Below are 26,345 nucleotides of genomic sequence, written 5' to 3' on the forward strand. Positions count from 1 at the left end.
GGCGGCGATGGTGAGCTCACAAAGCATTAGGAAAAACAGGTTCCAGCCTGGCGGACAAACAGAGGGAGACCCACTGGCAGTGGCCGATCCTTGCGGGAGCCAGAACAAAACAGCCTTTCATCAGCAAGGAGGCTTGCCTTGCAGAGCCTCATGAGGACTGTAACCGGAAACCCAGCTCAGGCTGGGTCTGGGAAAGAAAGGAAAGGAGGGAGAGAAGTCCTTTGTCCCCAATCACACCACCTGCCCCTGCTTCCCTCCAGCCCCAAGGTGGACACAGGCCTTTCAGCATCTCCTGAGATGCGGGGGCCCCTCAGGAGAAACTTGGCCCTGCCCCAGCCGTATACACTGCAAAACTGAAATGCTGCTTACTACTCTCTGCAAAGAAATCCCAGGCCCTGGGGGTGGGGTGGGTGGTGAGATGTTTTTCCAATAGTATCCCTTTTGCAAAAAAACAAGGATTAAAGAAGCAATTAGAGGTTTGACAGCCAACTGTCAGAGGAAGAAAGCAAAAAGAAACTGGTAACAGGTCAGTGGGAAGCCTCAGGCCCTTCAAGACCAAAACCTCAGGTTTGGTTACCAAAAACCCAAACAAGCTTCTCCTCCAGACCCCACCAAGTCTGGGAGTCATCCACGTCTGAAACTCAGCAATGCCTAAGTGGATCTCTGGGTGTAATTATCTGTCTGTGCCTTTCCTCATTTCTCAACTTGACATGATGTACACATATGCATATATGTAGTCTGCCTTACCTTTTCCTTTTTAATGAATATTATTGAGATATAATTTATATATTAAAAAATGCACCCATTTTAAGTGTAAGTTTTAATAGTTTTGAGAACTGTATATATCTGACCAGAATACAGAACATTTTTATCACCCCAAGAAGTTCCACTGGCCTCTTTGTAGTTAATCCCCTTCCCAGCCCCAGGTTCAGCCCCAGGCATCTACTGATATGCTCTCTGTCACCTTAGATTCGTTTTGCCTCTTCTAGAATTTCGTATAAATATAGAATCATGTATTCCTTTATGTCTGCCTTCTTTGTTGTTGTTGTTGGGGTTTTCTGATGTTATTGTAAATAATTTTTTTAATTTCATATTTAGATTGTTTGCAGCTACCAAAAGAAGTATTTCTTTTTTTGTATAATGACCTTGTCTCCTTTGATCTTGCTAAACTTACTAATTAGTTCTGGCAGTTGTTATACAGATTCCTTAGGATTTCCTAGTAAACTATTACATCATCTATGACTAAAGACAGTTATACTTCTTCCTTTCCAATCTTTATGCCTTTTATTTCTTTTTCTTGCCTTATTGCACTGACTATGACCTCTAGTACCATCTTGAATAAATGGCAAGAGCAGACATCTTTTCTTGTTGCCAGTCTTAGAGGGGCAGGCACGCAGCCTTGTGCCATTAATTATGATGTCAGCTGTAGGTTTACTGTGACACCCTTCAGCAGGTAGAGGAATTCCTTCTCCAGTTTGCTAAGAACTTTTTTCAGGAATGGGTATTCTGTGTTGTCAAATGCTTTTTCTGAACAGAGCCAATGCTCAATAAAAATGTCCTGAATGCATGAATCAGATAGCTTCCTTGACATGGGGATCAAAGAATGTATTCATTTCTACATTTTGTCATAAATGTCCAGACTTCCCTCTGAAAATGTCCCAGTCTTCACTCCCACCAACACATAACACCAGGGAATGAATGCTGGTGCAGCTCACTGCCACGTGGCACAGCAACATGGCCTGATAGCCACAGCCACAGACCCTGGACTAAGTGATGAGGAATAGGAGAAACGAACACTCCATTTCCCCAGGCAAGCAGGGGGCAGCTTCATAGAGAAGGTGATTTCTGAGCTGGTCTTAGAGAAGGTCCAGAAAGAGTCCGGCCAATGGAGGAAGGGGACATCTTAAGCAACAGCATGTTCCAAGGCAGGGGAGCATGAAAGAGTATTGCATCAGCCACTAACTAGCTGTGTGACCTTGGGCAGATCTATCCTGCTTATCCATAAAAGGGAAGGCAAACAACAAGGCTGCCAAACAGTGTGAGTATCCAGAGAGATAAATACATGAAAGACCTTGGAAAAACTCCAACATGAAGGCAGCATTACTATTAAACAAGGGGATGGGGAAGTCTGGTTGTGTGTCCAACACAGCCTAGACTGACAGTCCTTAGGGAAAGGAGGAGGAGGCAGGGTGCTCGCCGTGGTGTGAGAAGACGGGGTCCCAGCCTCAGACACCTCTGTGGGACAGCAGCCAAGATGTGCTCCAAGGATGGAATCTCCTTGGGTTCAGAATCCGGCCTGGATAGGAACCCCTCCTGGCTATCAGGGTTGCATTAGTCTCTTCTGCTTTCTACTCATGCCTCATAAATCGTCTTCAGCTAAAACCAACATTGACTTTCTGAGCAACTGAATCAAGGGATTTGGGAGATCCAGGAAGCATGAAGAAACCCCTTTCTTTTTTTCCTGCCTGCCTCATTTCCTTCCTTCTTTTTCCCCATATATGGAGCGCTAGTATGGCTTTCCCCCTTCCTAGGGGAAGTAACAGCTTTAATATACAGTACTCACTGTATTTGTATTTTGGATGACTGCTCCTAAGAGTTGTTTTTAAAGAGTCTCAGCAATCAAATACCTAGCTCCCGTGTTTGCACACCATTTCCCTTCTGCTTAAGCTCTTGTTGTGTTTACACACAGGACATCTAGCAGCTTGGTCTGGTCAAGGTACTGCTTTTAGCAGCTCTGGGAGACTGAAAACAAAGTGTTGGTATGTTCTGTACCCGGTGCCTCTGGGGAGGGGTGAGAGTGGAGGACAACGGACTAAAGGGTAAAGGGGTGGCCTGTGAGAGCAGGTGGAAGATTTTTGCTACCAGAGACGTGAAGACTTGAAACCAGTAGCAGTAGTGGGAGGAACACAGAGAGGGGGATATTTGGGGAGAATTCCAGGGGATAGTAAGTGCCAGGTGGACTGGGAAGAGAGAGAGAGAGGAGTGCAAACTAACAGGAAAGTTTCTGGTGTTGGTGGCTGTGCGGATGGTGGTGTCACCATCTTCCAGGGCAGGAAATACAAGAGGCAGACAGGTTTGGGGGAGGGGAAGAATGAAGTGACTGTCCAAGAATGAAGAATGAGTTCTGTCCGGGACATTTATTCCTTAGTTTCTTGGGCATTACTATGGCAGGTACGTTGTCAGGAAAAACAGTGAACAAAAGAAACAAAGTCCCTGCACTCCTGAAGCTTACACTCCAGGAGCGGAAGGACAATTTACACAAATAAAACAACAAAGTAGCTGCAGTGGCCTATGTGAGGAAAGGAGATAGAGTAGAGGGGTTGAGTGTGCTGCAAGGGGGCCCAAGGAAGGCCTGTGTGTGGAGACTTGGAGGTAAGAGGTTTTTCAGGCTGAGTTTGACGGTGACCCAAGGACATATAAAGTAGAGAAGCAACTCGGATATAGAAGCTTGGAGCTCATAAATCTGGGCTGGAGATGATCAGAAAAGAGGCCAAAAAAGCGTATCGCAGCATATAATGCTATTTCTAGAAAAATCCAAGATACGCAAAATGATGCCACGCGTACACTGGGGGTTAAAAGCTGTTTCGATCGATCTTGTTTTTCCCCTAAACTGGGTGAGGAGTACAGAGCTGTGAGATGTCATACGTCATTTATATACTTTCTCGCACATCGTGAGCATCACAGAGTAAACTCGATTTAAGAAAAGGAAAAAAGGCCAGGCGCAGGGCCTCGCTAGGGTCCCCCCAGCCCACTCTCCGCGACTCCCTGATCAGGCACCAGGCAGCCTCGGCCGGTTCCCTCTCCACGCGCGCGGGCTTAGGTCCGCACGCCCCGCCCCCCCGCCCCGGGCCGCGCAGCCGCCCCGCCCACGTCCTCCCGCTGGCCAATGGGCGCGCGCGATCCGGGCCCACACCCCCGCCGCGCACCGCCCCCCGGGCCCGCGCCGCCGAGTGTCGTCACGGCCCGGCCCCCCGCACGTGACCGCCGCGCGCCGGGTTCCCGCTGGCTGCCGCGCTCGCGCCGCAGAGGCCGGTGAGGCGCCGTCGGCCACGCGGCGGAGGGCGCGGGCCGAGGGAGCTGGTCGTGGGGGCGCGCGCGCGCTCGCTCGCATGGAGCCCGCGCCGGCGGCCGCCTGAGAGCAGCCGGGCGAGCGGAGCGGCCGCCTCGCGCATCCGTCGAGCCGCCTCGAGCCCGCGGCGCCCGGCGGCTGCGGGCCGCGGAGCAGGCGCGGTCATGGCGACGGGCGCTCAGCAGAAGGAGAACACGTTGCTCCACCTCTTCGCCGGCGGGTGAGTGTCCTGGCGCGACCCCGCGGCCCCGCCCCGCGCCCTGGGTGCGCCGGAGCCGGTCCCCGGCCCTCCGGGGGCTGAAGCGCCGGCCCCCGGAGGCGGAAGCCCCGGCGTTGCGGGGGGGGGGGGGCGAGGCCCGCGGGGAGCGGGAGCGGGGCCTGTCCCCCCTCCCGGCCGCGTCCCGGGAGGGCGATTTTGCGCCGCGTGGCCCTCGCCCACGCCCACCCCCGCGGCGTCTTCGGCTTTTTCTCCTTCTAAACAGTTCGTGGCTGGTCTGGTGAGTGTCCCTCGGGGGCGGTGCTGCCCGGCCACGCTGCATTTACCGACCCTCTGCCTGCATTCTCCCGCCTGGCCTTTTCCCGAAGGCTCTGGGCGGTCTTGGGGATGCGCGGTGTGGCCCGGGAGTGCCTCCGGGGAGCGCAGGGGCGAGTTCAGGTGGTCCAGAGGGCCGCCGGTATGATACGGGCATCAGCAAGGGCCTGGAAAGTGCTGGTGAACCGTGATTCCGGGGTCAGCAACCTGTGGGAGGGGTAGTGGGCGACCTCGGGAGCCAGGTGAGGTCGGGAAGGTGTGTTGCAGTGCATCTCACCTGCTGGTTGAAGCGTCCAACGTCAGAAACAACATAAATCTAAAATGTGCCCTGTCTTGAGAGCATCCTTAGTTTCATCGTCATGGCACCTGATGTTTTTCAGCGGAGGCAACGTATTTTTAGGGAGGTGAGGTGGATAGGGGGTTAGGAAGGGAGCCGGTGTTTTGGGGCTTTTTTGTTTGCTTGTTTCTTTTCAGAAAATTGAAGTTGAAATGTTTTGTATTAGTAATTTGTTTTCTTTTAGTACAGCCTTTGGGTCCTTTTGGAGTCTTATAGATGTTTGGAGTTTTATTTGAGGACCTCACAGGCTTGGCACAGCCATTTTTAAGTGTAGGACATTCTGCATGAAGTAGAATGTATCCTAGATCATGTCATGATTTGAGTATTTCAGTTGCAGCGTAGTGTTCTAGTTGCTACCTAGATATGTTCTTTATTGCAAACAAGCCTCTGTGAGGCTTGCTGCGTAATTGATTCCGCTGTCGACATGCATCTCTCTACACGTCCTTCACAGTGCCCTCTGGCTGCGGATTCTCCTACTGGAGCACCAGCCTCTTACCTTGTGATGGAGGAAAACTGCAGTAGCCAGCACAGCTCTGGACTGATTAAAATGTGGAGTTTATTAGGGTGGTGCCTGGGGCTATTAACAGCTTTCCTTTCTTTCATTAGCAGCAGTTCAGGATTCCTTGCAGATATGCAAGAAAGAGAACGAGTCTTCGAAAAGGATGCTTTCAGAGTAACTAATTGGATTTTGACTCATTCCCACTAGCCTAAAATATACTACTTCCATTTCCTTTAGGGAAGAAAATTAAAGGAGCTAAGTATCAAATGGGTGTATCATACAGTTAAAATCAGTCATTGCGGTGGTCCCACCCCCGTCTGCTGGAAGGCTGTGCTGCCTTGCTCCAAGTAGCTAGTTTCCACTCTTAAGCTGGCCTCTTTCCAAAGAACTGAATTTACTTCCTTTGAAAAGGCGTCCAGAGCCTCTGCTTGTTAAGCGGGGCTCTGTCCTAGTTCTCCTGTTTATTGAGTAGCCATTGGAAACTTAACATCCAGCAAGTGTAATGCTATCAGTAATTAATGATACCGAGTAAATATTTTTATCAGGTACAACAGGCTTATGAATAGTTGAAAATTTTTAGATTCTGCAAAGTAAAAACTACACCCCAAACAACTCATTGTCTTTTACATTTCTTAATTTTTTTTTTTAAAGCTGCTTCATGGGTTCTTTGCCAAGGCAGAAATGCTCCTAAGTTAACCTGTAATAGTAATCTTTTTAATATAGTGTTGCCCTTTAAGACAGGGGGAACTGGAGGAGAAACCACCCACAAAACACTACCTAGAAATAAGCACTTTAGAATCAGTTGTATGTGTGTATATGTGCATCAAATGTAATTTCATAGTTAATTTTAAAATAGGCTCCCATTCTTCATACAGTGCTTCGTCAGAAATGTGCTGGGTTCTGATGGCAGCATGGGAGTGAATTTTCTGAGTATACTCTTTTTTTTTCATCTTTATTGGAGCATAATCGCTTTACAGTATTGTGTTAGTTTCTGCTGTACAACAAAGTGAATCAGCTATATGTATACATATATCCCCATATCCCCTCCCTCCCAAGCCACCGTCCCACTCTCCCCTTCCCACCCCTTTAGGTCTTCACAAAACATCTGAGTATACTCCTAATCAGTCCTTACTGTTCCGTGGTTGCAGTGAAGAAGGTAAACACCATTTCCAAGCCCAGTGACAAGAATTCAGTGAGGCTGTTATAGTAATTTATGACAGGACTACCTAGTTTATTCTGATTACATAATTTCTTTCTGATCTCTCATTGCTAATTTTTTGCCATTTTAAACTGGACATCCTTATGTGTACCTGTGTAATTGTCTGATTATTTCCTTAGGGTAAACCATTGGAAGTACAATTGCTGAGTCAAAACACATTTTTAAGGCTTTTGATAGCCACCAGCACCTTCATAAGCCATCTCTTAGGATGGGTTGCTTCTGTGTGAGCGAACCTCGTTCATTTGATGTTAATTTTTAGTATCTTAAGGGATTCTGCTGTTTTCTGCTTTCTCCCCTCCTATCCCCAAATCTGGATAGTATTGTTAAAAGAAAAAACCTAAACAAATTTTATTGTAGACCTGTCATTCCTTTTCTACTGTGTAAACAACCCCATTAAGAGAAACACTGAAATCCTCCAGAATGGCCCTTCTGTGTCTAGGCCTTAGGTCTGTTGAGTAAAATCTCTTCTTAAACTTTCCCTGTTGAATGGCTTGGGGGTTCTGGTTGTGTGTGCAGTGTTAGTGGTGTCCTTCGCCTGCTGAACAAGCAGCAACATGGCAGGGTGGTGATTCAGGAGAGTACTCTGCACCTGAAGTAGCTGTACTAAGCTGCCCTTAGATTAGAGGTTGATGGTCTGGATTATATGTTATTTTTATGGTGTGGTGTTTTCTTTGTCATTAAATGTACTTAACCCTTAAAATATATTTTAATGGGTATATGGTATGTCTTTAAGGTTTTTAAAATATGTAATCTAAGATATGTTCACAATTCAGTATTCCCCCCATTACAGATGACTGTCACCTGGTGTACTCCTGTACTGTCCTTGTCCCCCCAGATTTGATCTATATCAGCTAATGGTTAGTGTTGAAGTGTTAGGCACATGTTAATATATTTGCTAAGGAACCATGTAGAGAAGATGCAACATGTATTGGCAGTGATTAAAGAAATTTTGATAAGACAAATCTAGTGTGTCCATGTATTTTATATAAGGCTTAGATAAGTATACTAAGGATGTGAATTGACTTTGATTTCATCCAGTGTATTTCATATATGCAACAAACATTTTTTTTAAAATGTATTTTGTATGGATGAAAGATTCCTGCTAGAATTTAAGCTTCATGAGGATAGCAGCCATGTCTGTTTTCTTCACTGGTCCATCCCAAGTACAGTACCCCCCACATGTTAGAGATACTTTATCGATACTTGTTTAATGAGTAACTAAATGAATAAAAGGTATGGTGCATGTCACCTGGAGGTATAGGTTGATGTGGCTTGTTAAATTGTCCCAAATAAAGGAAAGCAGTATTTTGTGAATTGTGAACATGACTCTATAGTAAGATTTGCTGAAACTGTATTGGCATAAGGTAACATTATTTTGTATTTGTGTGTTTGTGAAAGATACTGATTCTCTTCAGAGTCAGAAAGTACTGTAGGGTTTTTTTTATTCAGTTGCTATTTCAACTTTTTTTTTTTCTAAATGAGGTAGAATATAGAAAATAGCATCTAAAGGATAGTTAGCAGCATCAAAAAATAGGCGTTTTGGGATCTTCCTGGAGCAGGGATCAAACCCGTGTCCCCTGCATTAGCAGGCAGATTCTTAACCACTACGCCACCTAGGAAGTCAGGCATTTTGCTTTTACTGAGTGAGTACCGAATTTGCATAATCAAAATCTCCGCCTTATGCTGGGTATTCAAATAAAACATTGCAGAAAACTATGTATAAAGAGGCACTCGTTTTTCAGGTAGTGACTATTGAAGTAGCAGATGAAGGGAGGAAATTACCAAAAGCTCCAAAGAGTGGGATCACAAGGTGTCTGGCTGCACTGTTAGTAGAATTCACGTTGCAGTTATGATAAGCTGTGAGTCTGGAAACCAGTTTACTATCAGTTGGTTAGCAGTTATAATAAAGAGGATCTTGGTCTTGGCTGTAGTGTCTAAAATGAGTGAGTGTATGTATAGAAGACAGCTTCTTGTTGAAAATATCTAGGTTTTAAAATTCTCCTTGTTACTTGAAACTCAGAGTTAAAAGGTAAAAATTTGTGTACCTAATTTAAAAATTTGGTCTCTGATCACATAATGATTGTAGAAAAATCCAGTGCATATATTGTGTAAGTGATAGTCCTGCTTTGTTCTGCTGTAAAGTGAAGAGGAGGAGCCTAATCCACCCAAGGAGGAAACAAGCAAGGCCCACGGGGGTGAAGATAACAGTTAAATAAATGCATCTTTATGTAGTAAACACAAGGCTTCAGTTCTGGGCAGGAAGAATGAGAGAAGGTAGAGAATGAGGGGAAGGAGGAGGAGCAAGTAGTAAAACAGGGAAAAGGTGCAGAAAAATACAGGTAATAGATTTTTTAGAAAATTAGGCAAATAGATTTCAGAGAGCAGCAGTCTCTTGTGGCTGCTCTGAGACACGTATGGTTTAACTGCTGTTCATGGCCTTTCGGCTGCCTGTTCAAGCCCTGTGGGTGTTTTCACTGAATGGAATTTCCCACAGAGAATTGTCTCTGGACTTTGGCATCAGTGACTAGAACAGGATTTTAGGAATGAAGTGAAATTAATATCCAGGGAATTTCCTCATAGCCGTTAGAAACCTAGCTCACTAGAAACACAAGTCCTAACTGTGTATTGGAAGATTATTGATAATAGTTAAACTCTTTAAGTACTTTCTTGAAAAGCTTGGGTGTAAATTTTTTTAATTGACTTAGGCTCATTGGGGAGGCTTTCAGTTATAAGTAGTAAAAAATTCACTTCCAGCTGGCTTGATTATTGGCACATACACCTGAATTCTAGAGAGAGCACAGGTTTTGGAGAGGGCTTACCTACATAGCTCAACAGTGTCACCATGGGACCCTTCGATGACTGCTCTGCTTTCCAGAACTATCTGCTTGATTCCAAGGTTGGTCCCTGCAGGAACACAGAATGGCTTCCAGCACCGCACAGTGTTTCTCTGCCATTGAACAAGCCTTGAGCTTGACTCTGGTTGGGCCGGCTTGGGCTGGAGGTGCACCCAGCTCTGAACCAGTATTGCTTGCAGGGGAATTATGCTGTTTGTCTTGGGCTGAATCGTGTGCCTATCTCTGAATGGATGACAGGGCTTTATGTGGGTTCAGTGAGTTAGGGCTAAACTAGAAATGGCTTTAATCCTACCCAGACTCTACGGCTTAAGAGATTTGGGACAGAGGAAGCCGGAATGGACATTGGTTATCCCGCCTTCAGATGCACTGTCCACGTTGTTGATCTGGAGCAGGGTTTCTCGACCTTGGTCAGATAATTATTTGTTTAGAGGGCAGGGCTGTCCTGTGCGTTACAGGATGTGTAGCAGCACCCCTGGCCTCCGCCCCCAAGGTGCTCGTTACCCCCTCCCCCAGTTTCAGCAACCAGAAATGCCTCCAGGCATTGCCAGACGTCACTGGAGTGGGGGCAAAATTGCCCTGGTTGAGAACCACTGGTCTAGAACAGTGGTCTTCACACTTTGATCACAAGACCCTGTGATTAAAATGTTCATGCATATCCCCGTGTATAAAGTATCCTATTAATTTTAAACACATTATAAAACATTTTAAAACATACGCAAAAGAGAAATTAAATAGTGGCGATTCTACAATAAATAAAACGGCATTTTCTTTCCGTAGTAGTTTCTTCCCTTACGCCTGTGGGTCACTGTGCACGCCTTTTAGAGTATTCCCCCGCTTGGGAGATCAGTGGTCTAAAATATGGGTATCCAGTCAGGATTAGTCAGGTTCCCAACTGTGTCACCGTGAACCTCGATGTGGAATGGGACTTACCCTGCCATCTGAGCATTGGCTACCAGGGCCCTCGGCTGAACCTGCTCTAAGACTTAGAAGGAGAACTGCCACTGACCGCCGCCCCCAGGCTGTGTACGCAGAGCAGAAAGTTACCGTTGTCAGCATTGTGGCGTGTGGAGTGTTGAGGGAGGCCTTTCCTGTCACTGTCCCCTTCTCCGTCTCCAGCCCCTGTTGCTCTGAGCTGTAGATTGAGGGAGGTCACGAGGCTGGGAGATGGGCACCTTGCTCTGTGTCCGGAGGCTTCCTGCAGGTGGGAGGCTGCTACATCATCGGCCCGTGCCAGCAGGGCCGGAAGGGACCAGCGTGGTGGCTTGGGAAGGACGTAGGGCTGACTTCCTACCCAGTGCCAGTCTTGTTGCTTCATGGTGGGAGTGGAAGGACACTAGTGGGCCCCGTTGGCTTGGGGTCAAGGAGCATGGGGACCAGAGGAAGGAAAGACACCTAGTGCTGCCAGCAAGGTTCCCAGGCCAGGTCAGTCCAAAAGGAGATTGGGGGATGGACTGCTGGTGGACCGAATACAGGGGTTCTCAGTGTCAGGGCTCTTGGGGAAGTTGAGCACCACCGCAGGGAAGCCTGCACACCATTTACACTGACTCATAACATTCTCTGAGGCCACCAATATACGTAACACACAGCCAGGTGGACCCACTAGACCTAGACCATTTATGTAAGACCAATTCTCTCCCAGTCCTCGTGCCCAAAGAACCCTAAAAGGAAGGGAAGAAAAACCTTGGTGAAAGAGCAGACCGAGTCCCCTCAATCTGGTAGTGGTGGAGGCAAGTTTTGAATCAGATTTGAGATTAAAGTTCTAGATAGGACTGAATTTGAACAGCTGAAAGGATGGGAGAGGCAGGGTTCAGTGGAGCATAGCTAAAAAGTAGTGTTGGGGAGGGCTGGTGGACAGAACTGAGGTTTCCACTCTCTCTGAATGGAGATTCCTGGAAAGCTTGGTTAATACCTTCCGCAGAGTCGTGGTGGATGGGAGTTCATCCTGGCTAGTTGATCGGGGTGAGGAGCCAGACTAATATTGAAGGTCTTTGCATCAAAGAATCGAGGGGACCTTTTTTTCTGTAAAGAATATAATTTGTTTTACTCATAAATGCTTTGGACCCAACTTGATTAAATAAATATCTTTAGACTATTTGGAAAGCCAATCTAGAGAAGTCATTGTTTTCATATTATCTGTTATCTCCTCAGACTGATGAATATCCTGTACGTTTGATTGTGGAAGAAAGAAAAAGCAGTTGAACTGAATGATTAACTCTTAAAATTCTGCTATGAAATGTCTTACATTTCAGGAAGAATCTTCTTCAGACAATTTAGTTTAATATCAGAACTTGTCTTCTAATTAAGAGTATTTTAGTGAATTTGTATCCAGCACAGCTTAATGATTTAAAATATCCTTTGGGGGCACTTCCCTGGTGGTCCAGTGGTTAAGACTGCGCTTCCACTGCAGGGGGCTTAGGTTCAGTCCCTGATCAGGGAGCTAAGATCCTGCATGTGGAGTGGTGTGGCCAAAAAAAAAAAAATCCTGTGTGTATTTTTCATCTAATTTTTTTTTCCTGGTAGGTGAGGAGGGGCTTAGCTACTGAGTAGTTACTTCACAGTGCAGTTCACAGTTGGCAGCGCTTTCCCAGTTTTTAGTTTAGTTTCCCGTGTTGCTGTGAGGTGGCCGTCATCCTTCTTGTAGAAGAGGCCTTAGTTTGTCCCTAGAGGAGGCCGGGGCCTCTTGGCCACCCCTGCCCCTACCTTGTAACATACAGAACGGGGGCTGTGGCGTGAGTGTGGCCCGCCACCCCCAGGAGGGGACCGGCTCACTGTCAGCGGGCATTGGTTTTGTTAGGGACTGTCCTCTGGTTGGTGGCATTCGTGTGGGAGACAGTTGGCTGAGGTACAGAGCACAGCTGACTTGGGGACAGAAGCGAAGGTGGTTGACCAATGTCATATTGGAACTTGTTGACTTTCTGATGAAAGAATTTACCCAAAGCTTAATTTTTTTTCCCAGTGATGTGGAGTCATGTTATTGATTTCAGATATTTCTTTATCTTACTCTGGAGCTTGTAAGTTTTCCAGTGTTTAAAATGTTATACTGCTTTTCAAGTACATGGTTCTTCTTGTCATCGAGAAGAAAGATTTATTTTGTGTGAATAGACACAGGTTTGGAAGGTTTTTAACCTCTTTTTTTTTTTTTAATTTATTATTTTTGGGGGGGTACACCAAGTTCAATCATCTGTTTTTATACACATATCTCCGTATTCCCTCCCTCCCTTGAATCCCCCCCGTTAACCTCTTTTTTATATACTGCCCATTATATCCCATTTTCTTTAGATATATTCTAGTGCTTAGAGCACATTATACAGACCAACATTCAGCTGGGCTCACAATTTTTTCTTGATACTGAAGGACACGTTAGAGTTTTAAAGTCCTGGTTGGCTAATCGACAGTTTTCCATTTTGACTGTGAATGTAAATAGTCTAAATGAGATAACAAACTGTATATAATACTGGTCTTTCTGTACTATTTCCAAAGAGGATACCTTAGTACAGAGGGAAACACAGGCTTTGGAGACGGCGGGTCTGGGTTTGGCTTTCAATTTAGACAGTCCCCTGTGACGCTGGGAAAGTGTATAAGCTCACTGAGACCTAGGCTCCCCATCTTTAAGGTCAGGGTAATACCACCCTGCAGAATCAGGGTTAAATGCTGGCCATTCCACACGTCAGGTCCTTCCTGCCGTCCTCCCTTCCCCTTCTGACCGAGGTCCCCTACGTTGCTTTGTGTTTGATGGGCTTTGGACACAGTTCAGAAAATACTGTGTAAACAGACAGCTCAGTTATTTGTTTTGTTTTGTTTGCTTTTTGCCACCGCTTGTGGGATCTTAGCTCCCCAACCAGGGATTGAACCGGGGCCCTCGGCAGTTAGAGCTCAGGTTAGGGTATATTACTGTTGTGATTTTAAAGCAGGTTTACCTAAATAGCCCCAAGTGGCTATTTTCCTTTCCTCTCCCCCTCCCCCAGTCTGTACATTTCATTCTCCTTTTTCTGACATTCAGGCTCTTTGTGGTAAACTGAAGCTAAATAATCCTACCTTATAAGATTGTGGGAGGATTGAATGCTTGTAAGATAGTCATTCAGTCAAAGGCAGCAGTGCTGTTGTTTACACTGATAGTGGCTGTCTAGCTCTTAGTTATCAGGATTTTCCCCGCTCTGTGGAATTACGGGCTTCTGGTTTTAAAATGCTGCCTGGGAATTTTACTTCACCCCGTACCTCAGGGCCTGTGCCAGGGGATGGGTTCCCTTCCAGATTCCCAACACCTGCATCTGGTGAAGTCGGGAAGCTCACCTGCAGGTCCTGTGTTTGCCAGGGCCTGGCCCTCCTTCTTGCCGTTGCTGTTCCCAGTCATAGATGCCAGTGCTCTGTTACTTTTATTGAACCACCTGTTTGCCTGGTACCATGCTCTAGCCAAGTGCAAGAACCTACAATACACAGCTCCTCCCTGCAGGCAGCTCCTGATCTAGTGCGAGAGTCAGCCTGTGAGGAGGTAGACAGTACGTGCTGTCTTCAAACATTTAGCTCCCTTACAAGGCATTCTTAAAAATCTCAGTTTAGTAATTCCTTTCTGATTAGCAAATATTGTTTGTGATATTAACGCCAGGGACACAAAGATGAATGCAACCCAGGTCCTGAACTTCAGTGTTTTCTGAAGAGTAGAACCTGTGTTGCTGGTGGCATGGGGCTGGCTTCAGATCGAATAGGACATTGTTATCTAGAACCAGCCGTGCAGTTTCATGGATATTATTGTTTAAGAAACGATGGAAGGGGGTATTTTAGGATAAATAGGTGAAAAATATTTAAATTTTAAATATAGGTAATAGTTCAGTATGTAAAATTGTAAAGGGTAGTAAGGGGAACGCTGACCTACAGAGACAGTGCAACTACTGAAATCCGAGAGGATGAATTGATTAGTTCCGAATGAGGGAAACACAAGGACTTCATTATTAAAAAATAAGCTTTAGTTTGATTTTCAGTGGAGTCCAAATTAATCAGATTTTTTTAAACTTTTTTTTTTTTTATATTTTACAATAATCTGCATATATTTAGAGTGTACAATTTGGTATCCCAGTCTCCCAATACATCCCCCCCCAACCCTCCCCGCTTTCCCAACTTGGTGTCCGTATGTTTCTTCTCTACATCTGTGTCTCTATTTCTGCCTTGCAAACCAGTTGATTTGTACCATTTTTCTATAGTCCACATGTATGTGTTAATATACAATATTTGTTTTTCTCTTTCTGACTCCACTCTGTATGACAGTCTCTAGGTCCATCCACGTCTCTACAAATGTCCCAGTTTCATTGCTTTTTACAGCTGAGTAATATTCCATTGTATGTACCACATCTTCTTAATCCATTCATCTGTTGATGGACATTTAGGTTGCTTCCATGTCCTGGCTATTGTAAATAGTGCTGCAATGAACATTGGAGTGCATGTGTCTTTTTGAATGATGGTGTTCTCTGGGTATATGTCCAGTAGTGGGATTGCTGGGTCATATGGTAGTTCTATTTTTAGTTTTGCAAGGAACCTCCATACTGTTCTCTGTAGTGGGTGTATCAATTTACATTCCCACCAGCAATGCAAGAGCGTTCCTTTCTCTCCACACCCTCTCCAGCATTTACTGTGTGTAGATTTTCTGATGATGCCCATTCTAATTGGTGTGAGGTGATACCTCATTGTAGTTTTGATTTGCGTTCCTCTAGAAATTAGTGATGTTGAGCAGCTTTTCATGTGCCTCTTGGCCATCTGTATGTCGTCTTTGGAGAAATGCCTATTTAGGTCTTCTGCCCATTTTTGGATTGGGTTGTTTTTTTGATATTGAGCTAGATAAACTGTTTATATATTTTGGAGATTAGTCCTTTGTCTGTTGATTCGTTCGCAAATATTTTCTCCCACTCTGAGGGTTGTCTTTTCGTCTTGCTTATAGTTTCCTTTGCTGTGCAGAAGCTTTGAAGTTTCACTAGGTCCCACTTATTTATTTTTGTTTTTATTTCCATTATTCTAGGGGGTGGATCAAAAAAGATCTTGCTGTTATTTACGTCGAAGAGTGTTCTTCCTATGTTTTCCTCTAGGAGTTTTATAGTGTCTGGCCTTACATTTAGGTCTTTTATCCATTTTGAGTTTATTTTTGTGTATGGTGTTAGGAAGTGTTCTAATTTCATTCTTTTACATGTAGCTGTCCAGTTTTCCCAGCACCACTTATTGAAGAGGCTGCCTTTTCTCCACTGTATATCCTTGCCTCCTTTGTCATAGATTAGTTGACCGTAGTTTATCTCTGGGCTTTCTATGCTGTTCCATTGATCTATATTTCTGTTTTTGTGCCAGTACCATTCCATTTTGATCACTGTAGCCTTGTAGTATAGCCTGAAGTCAGAAAGCCTGATTCCACCAACTCTGTCTTTCCTTCTCAAGATTGCTTTGGCTATTCGGGGTCTTTTGCGTTTCCATACAAATCGTAAAATTTCTTGTTCTAGTTCTGTGAAAAATGCCATTGGTAATTTGATAGGGATTGCATTGAATCTGTAAATTGCTTTCGGTAATGTAGTCATTTTCACAATGTTGATTCTTGCAATCCAAAAACATGGTATGTCCCTCCATCTGTTTGTGTCTTTGATTTCTTTCATTAGTGTCTTATAGTTTTCTGAGCACAGGTCTTTTACCTCCTTGGTTAGGTTTATTCCTAGGTATTTTATTCTTTTTGTTGCAATGGTGAATGGGATTGTTTCCTTAATTTCTCTTTCTGATCTTTCATTGTTGGTGTGTAGAAATGCAAGAGATTTCTGTGTGTTAATTTTGTATCCTGCAACTTTACCAAATTCATTGATTAGCTCGAGAAGTTTTCTGGTGGCATCTTTAGGATTTTCTATGTATAGTATCATGTCATATGCAAACAGTGACAGTTTTACTTCTTCTTTTCCAGTCTGGATTCCTTTTATTTCTTTTTCTTCTCTGATTGCTGTGGCAAGGACTTCCAAAACTATGTTGAATAGTAGTGGTGAGAGTGGACATCCTTGTCTTGTTGCTGATCTTAGAGGGAATGCTTTCAGTTTTTCAGCATTGAGAATGATGTTTGCTGTGGATTTGTCATATATGGCCTTTATTATGTTGAGGTAGGTTCCCTTTATGCCCACCTTCTGGAGAGTTTTTATCATAAATGGATGTTGAATTTTGTCAAAAGCTTTTTCTGCATCTATTGAGATGATCATGTGGTTTTTATCTTTCAGTTTGTTAATATGGTGTATCACATTGATTGATTTGTATATATTGAATCCTTGCATTCCAGGGATAAACCCCACTTGATCACGGTGTATGATCCTTTTAATGTGTTGTTGGATTCTGTTGGCTAGTATTTTGTTAAGGATTTTTGCATCTAAATTCATCAGTGATATTGGTCTGTAGTTTTCTTTTTTTGTAGTATCTTTGTCTGGTTTTGGTACCAGAGTGATGGTGGCTTCATAAAATGAGTATGGGAGTGTTCCTTCCTCTGCAATTGTTTGGAAGAGTTTGAGAAGGATGGGTGTTAGCTCTTCTGTAAATGTTTGATAAAATTCACCTGTGAATCCATCTGGTCCTGGACTTCTGTTTGTTGGGAGATTTTTTTTTTTTTTTTTTTTTTTTTGGCACACGGGCTTAGTTGCTCCGCGGCATGTGGGATCTTCCTGGAGCTGGGATCGAACCCGTGACCTCTGCATTGGCAGGCGGATTCTTAACCACTGCGCCACCTAGGAAGCCCGTGTTGGGAGATTTTTAATCACAGTTTCAATTTCATTGCTTGTGATTGGTCTGTTCTTATTTTCTATGTCTTCCTGATTCATTCTTGGAAGGTTATACCTTTCTAAGAATCTGTCCATTTCATCCAGGTTGTCCATTTTATTGGCATATAGTTGCTTGTAGTAATCTCTTATGGTGCTTTTTATTTCTGCGGTGTCCATTGTAACTTCTCCTGTTTCATTTCTAATTTTATTGATTTGAGTCCTCTCCCTCTTTTTCTTGATGAGTCTTGCTAGAGGTTTATCGATTTTATTTATCTTTTCAAAGAACCAGCTTTCAGTTTTATTGATTTTTGCTATTGTTTTCTTTGTCTCTATTTCATTTATTTCTGCTCTGATCTTTATGATTTTTCTTTGTCTGCTAATTTTGGGTTTTGTTTGTTCTTCTTCCTCTAGTTTCTTTAGGTGTAAGGTTAGATTGTTTATTTGGGATTTTTCTTGTTTCTTGAGGTAGGGTTGTATCGCTATAAAATTCCCTCTTAGAACTGCCTTTGCTGCATCCCATAGGTTTTGTATTGTTGTGTTTTCATTGTCATTTGTCTCTAGGTATTTTTTGATTTCCTCTTTGATTTCTTCAGTGATCTGTTGGTTATTTAGTAGTGTGTTGTTTAGCCTCCATGTGTTTGTGTTTTTTACAGTTTTTTTCCTGTAATTGATTTCTAATCTCATAACCTTGTGGTCAGAAAAGAGGCTTGATACGATTTCAATTTTCTTGAATTTACCAAGGCTTGATTTATGACCCCAAATGTGATCTATCCTGGAGAATGTTCCATGTGCACTTGAGAAAAATGTGTAATCTGCTGTTTTTGGATGTAATGTCCTATCGATATCTATTAAATCAAGCTGATTTATTGTGTCATTTAAAGCTTGTGTTTCCTTATTAATTTTCTGTGTGGATGATCTGTCCATTGGTGTCAGTGGGGTGTTAAAGTCCCCCACTATGACTGTGTTACTGTCGATTTCCTCTTTCATAGTTGTTAGCATTTGCCTTATGTATTGAGGTGCTCCTATATTGGGTGCATATATATTTATAATTGTTATCTCCTCTCTTGGATTGATCCCTCAGTCTTTATGTAGTGTCCTTTCTTGTCTCTTGTAACATTTTTTATTTTAAAGGCTATTTTATCTGATCTGAGTATCACTACTCTAGCTTTCTTTTGATTTCCATTTGCATGGAATATCTTTTTCCATCCCCTCACTTTCCGTCTGTATGTGTCCCTAGGTCTGAAGTGGGTCTCTTGGAGACAGCATATATATGGGTCTTGGTTTTGTATCCATTCAGCCAGTCTGTGTCTTTTGGTTGGTGCATTTAGTCCATTTACATTCAAGGTAATTATCGATATGTACATACATAATGTTCCTATTACCATTTTCTTAATTGTTTTGTTTTTGTTTCTGTAGGTCCTTTTTTTCTCTTATGTTTCTCACTTAGAGAAGTTCCTTTAGCATTTGTTGTAAGGCTGGTTCGGTGGTGCTGAATTCTCTTAGCTGTTGCTTGTCTGTAAAGCTTTTGATTTCTCTATCGAATCTGAATGAGATCCTTGCTGGGTAGAGTATTCTAGGTTGTAGGTTCTTCCCTGTCATCACTTTAAGTATATCGTGCCACTCCCTTCTGGCTTGCAGAGCTTCTGCTGAGAAATCAGCTGTTACCCTTATGGGAGTTCCCTTGTATGTTATTTGTCGTTTTTCCCTTGTTGCTTTTAATAACTTTTCTCTATCTTTAATTTTTGTCAATTTGACTACTATATGTCTTGGCGTGTTTCTCCTTGGGTTCATCCTGCCTGGGACTCTCTGCACTTCCTGGACTTGGATAGCTATTTCTTTTCCCATGTTAGGGAAGTTTTCAACTATAATCTCTTCCAGTATTTTCTCAGGTCCTTTCTCTCTCTCTTCTCCTTATGGGACTCCTATAATGTGAATATTGGTGCATTTAACGTTGTCCCAGAGGTCTCTTAGGCGGGCTTCAGTTCTTTTCATTCTTTTTTCTTTATTCTTTTCTGCATCAGTGATTATCACCATTCTGTCTTCCAGGTTACTTATTCGCCCTTCTGCCTCAGTTAATCTGCTGTTGGTTCCTTCTAGTGTATTTTTCATTTCCGTTATTGTGTTGCATATCTCTGTTTGTTTATTCTTTAATTCTTCTAGGTCTTTGGTAAACTTTTCTTGCAACTTTTCGATCTTTGCATCCAGTCTTTTTTCAAAGTCCTGGATCATCTTCACCATCATTATTCTGAATTCTTTTTCTGGACGAGTGCCTGTCTCTTCATTTAGTTGTTTTTCTGGTGTTTTATCTTGTCCCTTCATCTGGTACAAAGTCTTTTGTCTTTTCATTTTCTCTGTCTTTCTGTGGCTGTGATTTTCAGTTCCACAAGATGAAATACTGCTTATACTGCTTGATTCTGCTGTCTGCCCTCTTGTGGAGGAAGCTGTCTAGGAGGCTGGTGGGTGCTTCCTGATGGGAGGGACTGATGGTGGGTTGGGCTGGGTGGGTGGAGCTCAGTGACACTTTAATCTGCTTGTCTGCCAATGGGTGGGGCTTTGTTCCCACCCTGGTGGTCGTTTGGCCTGAGGCAACCCAGCACTGGAGCTTACAGGCTTTTTGGTGGAGCTAATGGTGGTCTCAGAACCCCTGCTGCCAGTGCCCCGTCTCCTCGGTGAGCCACAGCTGCCCCCCACCTCTGCAGGCAGCCCTCCAACACCAGCAGGTAGGTCTGGTTCAGGCTCCTATGGGGTCACTGCTCCTTCCCCCTGGGTCCTGGTGAGCACACTTTTTTGTGTGCCCTCCAAGAGTGGAGTCTCCGTTTCCCCCAGTCCTGTGGAGGTCCTGCAGTCAAATCCCGCTGGCTTTCAAAGTCTGATTCTCTGGGGATTCCTCCTCCCGTTGCTGGACCCCCAGGTTAGGCAGCCTGACATGGGGCTCAGAACCCTCAGGACTTCTGCGGTGTAACTGTTCTCCAGCTTGTGAGTCACCCACCCAGCATTTATGTGATTTGATTTTAACGCGATTGCGCCCCTCCTACCGTCTCGTTGCAGCTTCTCCTTTGTCTCTGGATGTGGGGTGGTTGTTTTTGGTGAGTTCCAGTGTCTTTCTGTCGATAGTTGTTCAGCAGTTAGTTGGAATTCCGGTGCTCTTGCAAGAGGGAGTGAGCTCACGTCCTCCTACTCCGCCATCTTGATTCTTCTCCAAATTAATCAGATTTTAATAAAAATCTGGGTTGTAGTAAACACTGATTGTCAAAATAGTAGCATTACCTGAATAACTATTTTGTTTCTCTGTGAAAAGATGCATTTTGTAGAATATTCATCACAACATGAGAGTGAAGTTGGAAATGACTCAACATCTAACAGTAGGAAATAGGTTAAAATATTATACACTGATAGGGCTTCCCTGGTGGTGCTGTGGTTAAAAATCTGCCTGCCAGTGCAGGGGACATGGATTCGATCCCTGATTTGGGAAGATCCCACATGTCGAGGAGCAGCTAAGCCCGTGAGCCACAACTACTGAGCCTGCACTTCTGAGCCTGCGAACCATAACTACTGAAGCTTGCACACTTAGAGCCCATGCTCCGCTACAAGAGAAGCCACCTTAATGAGAAGCCCGCGCACCACAACAAAGAGTAGCTCCCACTTGCCGCAACTAGGGAAAGCCTGTGCACAGCATTGAAGACCTAACACAGCCAAAAATAAAAAATAAGTAAATAAAATAAATAAATTTATTTAAAAATGTTATACACTGAGAGAGAGGAATAGTATGCAACTATTACAGGTGGTGGTGTAGGTATATATATATATATATATATATTGACACGGATAGACATTCACAGTATCTAGTTAAGAAGAAAAAAATGTGAGATTAAAAAGCTAGTAATGAAAAGCCCTAAAGGATGTACTAACATGTTAACAATAGTTATCTTTTTGGCCCCTGGGGTTTTGACTAATTTTTTTTTTAAACTCTTGGTATCCTCTAATTATGAAATGAACATAGGTACCTTTTTTTTTTAATAGAGAAAGGTTCAATTTCCCATTTCATTTGTGTACAGAACAGTATACAGCTCTTCTGATCCTGTTGTGACTTCCTTTCTTACAGGTGTGGGGGCACAGTTGGTGCTATTTTCACTTGCCCACTAGAAGTCATTAAGACGAGGTTGCAGTCTTCAAGATTAGCTCTTCGGACAGTCTATTATCCTCAGGTCCATCTGGGGACCATCAGTGGAGCTGGGATGGTGAGACCAACGTCAGTGACGCCTGGACTCTTACAGGTTCTGAAGTAAGTTCAGTCCCAGTTCCGGATTCCTGCTCCCAGCACCGCCCCGCCCCCGCCCCCACTCTCAATGCAGAATGTTTCTCAGGCCCATTGGATGGGATGTTCTGCCTGTACAGTCTTTGTCCAAATTTAAGAATTAGGTTTCTGGGGACTTCCCTGGCGGTCCAGTGGTTAAGACTCCACGCTTCCAGTGCAGGGGGCACGGGGTTCAAGGAACTAAAAGATCCCCCGTGCCAAAAAAAAAAAATTAGGTTTCTATACTAGTACCGTTGAACTCTGACCCTGCTCTCTTGGCCACAGGGCTCCCGGTGTGCATGTGATCGCCATCCAGGGACAAAGTAAACCTAACAAAGCAAACCCCGCATCCGTGTTTAAATTGTTGCATTGAAGTGTGGCTCTTGCCCCCAATCTTTGAGGGCTAGCAAGAAGCTCTGAGGTGGTAGAATGAAGTTAAAAATTTAACCATTGCGCAAGAGAAGGGTTGTGAATATTTTAAGAGGAAGTGATCTGGAAACAAAATGTTGTAATTTTTTACTTTTTATTTGGAAATAATTTTACATTTATAGAAAAGTTGCAATATATATTTAGTAAAGTGGTCTTTAAAATTTTTGTTTCATACCCAGGCTACCTGCCTGATTCATTATTTTTACCACGTTAAAATATCTCATTTGCTTACAAAGTAGCTGCATATTCTTAAGCTGAATTTGGCTTATCTGTCTCCCCGCTTAAGGCAAAATCAGAAATTCAGAAGAGCAGTTGGCAGTGTCTGCGTTTTATCTTGGGGCCTTGTGCTTTGAAAGAGATGTTTAACACATGATAGTTGAATTTGACTACTCCTGATATTCAGAGTTCTAAAACTGGTCATTGGGAGAGCATGGGTTCAGGAGAGAGACAGCTGTGTATCAGTGTGGATGGTTAGTTGGAAAATTTTAGAAAAAGATGCAATAAAATGGAAATGGCTGTCTTAATAACCCCAAGACTTCACACTTTGGGCCGAGTTCAGTCACATTTTAGATAAGGTAGAATGGATTGGAAAGCAATTTATTGTTAGGTACATTTTGTTTGTAAAGCCAGTTTCTGAGTCACTCAGGCACCCACATCAAACTCTTGTACAAGGGTGCCTCTAAGCTTGGACAAAACTGGGCAGCAGGACCAGCTGCCGAGGGCAAGGTCCCAAGTGGGAGAATCAGAAACCCAACTAGGGAAAGAGATGGCTGGTACCCAAGACTCGAGGAGAAGTGAGGTTTTTAAATTGAACATTGAGGGGCTTCCTGGTGGTCCAGCAGTTAGGACTCCATGCTTCCACTGCAGGGGGCACAGGTTCTATCCCTGGTCGGGGGACTAAGATCCCGCATGCCTTGTGGTGTGGCCAAAAATTAAAATTAAAAAATAGTAAATAAATTGAACACTGAGAAGGATTGCAGAGCCACAAAAGGTAGAAAGTTAGGGGCAGATGCAGGAAAGGTGGAAGCACAGAGGTGGGAGGCACGCTTTGCTCTCAGAGAGACAAACCCACTTCCTCCACAAACAAGGCTCTGAAGACACCCCATCCCGGTTCACCTTTTTATAAGTCTAGTCACTAGCAGTGTTTCAAATGGCACCTTTCTTCTGAGGAACTTAAAGTGCTTTGGACATAATGAAAGAGGTAATTGCCAACTGTGATAACATCCAAAGTGAACTTCCTTTTATTTACTTGCCAGCAACGGCATGACTAGTGGATTTATCTATTTACTGTAACTGGGAAACTCTTACCCGGAAGTTGTGGATGTCATCAGAGCCAAGCCCATAAGGTAAATGGGACTGTTTCTCTAGTTCAAGTGTTTCAGGATGCGTGTTCTATGCCCCCAGTATCTCTGTGTCTCTATCTCCAGTAAATCTCTCTCTAAAAATACATATTTTCCCCCAATTAGGACAATTGTTTACTAAAATGTAAACCAAAGGGAAAATTCTCTCCATCTTTTAAAGCACGTGAGCAGTGCCCACACTGCATGCAAGACAACCCGTTTCCCTCACTGGTCTGGCGTGAGACCTGTGCCCTGCTCCGCCCTTAGGCTCTTCTCAGCGGAGCAGCTAGAAACTCTCTGCCTGATATCTCCAAGGCTCCCGTCACCCCCATGCACCGCCTGCCCCCCAAAGCTGCCTCTGGGGCCTGTGGGTCTCAGCACCACTGTCACCCTCCCATTACTTCCCTGACTTCACCTCCTGTATTTCCCCTCCTGAACCCTGTGGGCTACACTGACCTCCTTACTGTCCCTTTAAAAGACCAGGAACACTGGAACATTCCACAGCAGGGCCTTTCTGCTGGACATTGCATGGCTGCCCCTCAGTTGTCACCTTTGCAGGAAGGCCATGCTATTGAAAACTGAGCCCTTCCTTCTTGCCCTGTGCCTCCTTCTGCTCTATTTGTATACAGAGCACTCGCCTCCATCCAACATGCAGTGTAGTTCACTTATTTATATTGTTTATTTTCTCTCCCTGCCCCCGCCAGAACGGGAGTTCCTTGGAGGCAGGGACTTTGATGTGTTTTGACCCCAAGGTATCCCTAAGCACCCAGTTCGGCCTGCCACACAGCAGGGATTCAGGGCCGCATGTGGCGCAGCAGTAAGATACCCAATAGAGAGCTTCACACACTCCTTCCCCTGCCATGTAAACAAATATTAGCTGCTGTGGAAATGCATACCTTCTGTACTTTGTAAACATGGGAGTTATAACTGAGTTTCTTGGTAGCCAAGGCAAAAAGGGGACTATCCTACCACCTAATTCTCATCTGCAGAAAGCACACTTGCTCTTTAGGGCAGATGTGCGTCGTTTCCTGTTAATAAGTATTTTGTTTTTGTTTTAATTTGACTGCACCTGGTCTTAGTTGCGACACACGGGATCTTTTAATTGCGGCGTGTATGTGGGATCTAGTTCCTCGACCAGGGATCGAACCCAGGCCCCCTGCATTGGGAGCACGACGTCTTACCTACTGGACCACCAGGGAAGTCCTAATAAGTCCTGAAAGCAGTCTGTTACCCAGTACTTCCATCAGACATGTACCAGCATGAGAAGCATGTCTTTTAGGATGGTTTTAAGAAGACGACTACGTTTCACTTTACCAACCACCCTCCTCGCTTACCTGGGTTATTGGACTGCTGTCTGATTCTTCCATTAATCACCCCTAGGCTGGGGCAGTGATGGTGGTCTACAGGGCGGGCTCTTTATCCAGGAAGTGGTAAACCGGACAGAGATCCCGGCCTTTGCTCTGTGCTTTATGCCACAAAGCCCATCGAGGTTGTCTGTTCACAGTTTTAGAAGCCATTGGGTTTATCAGATGATTTTTCATTTAAAACTAAGCTGCTTATTATTAGCCTTACTCTTCCAGGAAGTGTACTGCATTTAAAGACCTAACAGACAATGAAATTTGTGTACAGGAAGTTTATTTTTCAAAATGCATCAGTATTTGCTTGTGTCTCATGTTAGGTTAACCTATTAAGGAAAAAATACTCTCCATTGGAACATCAATTACCTTTATATTTTGAATATAGTTACTTAAAAAGAAAAAAGACAAGATGTTAAAAACAATTAGGCTCTCACTATTACATTTACTAAAGAGTAATAATCCTTTTATTCAGGTGTCTGCCTTTATGACTTAATCTCTGCCCGCCCCCCCATCAGAACTCCTGTTCTTTACACTACTTCAGGTACTTTATTTTTTGTTTTTTCAAGTGCCTCTTTAATCTGAACAGTAATATGTTAGTGAGGTGGTTTCTCTTTTAAAGACTGTTGGGTTCAGATGAGCACTTTGTTTTGTCTTGGGTCGATCTGTGGTACGCATGTCATGATCTAAAATAGTGACAAGAATGAAACGCTCCAAACAAGACCTTAATTTCTTTCCGCATTTCTTTCCTAAATGAAAGTTTATATGACGGTGGGAAAATTAGTCTAGGTCCTAACATGCCTTATTTTGAAGCTGAGGAGGACCATTTATAGTAGGAACTTGATTGTTCCAGAAAAGTTTTGTAAACATCCAGCTAGGTTAGAAGTTTCAATTATGTAACAGATTTGACTTTTTGCCCACTGTTAATATGCGTAACTATGGAGACAGCCTTTGGAGACAGGCTTTCTGCAGTTCTTAAGAGGCCTGAGTCACTTGAGGACATGCATTGCCTACTGCATCACAGATGCGAGGCTCCCAGCTCCCTGGAGCCAGAGATTCCCTTAATTGTGTATAAGTGACTCCTGGGTCTGGCTGCACAGTGAACATTCGTGGGGACCACAGATGGAGGCTGAACTTTAAAAAATGCTGAACATATTGACTGTTTGAAATCTTTTATGCAGTATACTATAAGATGTAGGTCACTCCAGAGTGTTATTTGAGAGAAGTTTTTGTTGAGAGAGCCTGGCTTTTTAAAAGCCCAATCCTGTTTTGAGAAAGAGTAACAGTAAAGTATTTAAAGTTGAAAACACTAAATTCTCATGCCTCTATTAAGGACCAGATGGCTTGCTTTTGGCCAGTGTGAGAATGCACTGAAACTCCATGTACTTCATTTTGGAGTGTTAGGTTTACAGAAACCCACAAATTTTCTTTACCCCAACCCTTGCTTCATGGCTTTGTGGGCTAGAAACATGACTTCAGTATTTTTGTAACCTATGACCTATAGCTTTAAAAAAAAAAAAAAACTTTTTAAAAAAAATAATATCTAACTTACAGAAAAGTTATAGGAACAGTATAATAACTTGTTTATACTGTACCTCAGGTCACTCGTTTTTAACATTTTGCTACATTTGCTAATTTTTGCTCTATACACAGACATTTTTT

The 26,345-nt window shown here is 43.8% G+C and overlaps 1 protein-coding gene across 2 annotated transcripts in view; it reads left to right on the top strand.

The window, feature by feature from the left end:
• Window positions 1–4,001: 4,001 nt before the first annotated feature.
• SLC25A33 (solute carrier family 25 member 33) overlaps window positions 4,002–26,345 on the top strand; it is a 34,310-nt gene continuing 11,966 nt past the window's right edge. For both annotated transcript variants that reach the window (XM_057703660.1, XM_057703668.1), the window contains exons 1-2: window positions 4,002–4,289; window positions 21,368–21,547. In XM_057703660.1, the coding sequence (XP_057559643.1) occupies window positions 4,234–4,289; window positions 21,368–21,547 (236 nt within the window). In that variant the 5' untranslated portion in view covers window positions 4,002–4,233. The remainder of the gene's footprint in view (window positions 4,290–21,367; window positions 21,548–26,345) is intronic.

This window comes from Hippopotamus amphibius, chromosome 1, assembly GCF_030028045.1.
Source record: "Hippopotamus amphibius kiboko isolate mHipAmp2 chromosome 1, mHipAmp2.hap2, whole genome shotgun sequence".
Classification (NCBI taxonomy): domain Eukaryota; kingdom Metazoa; phylum Chordata; class Mammalia; order Artiodactyla; family Hippopotamidae; genus Hippopotamus; species Hippopotamus amphibius.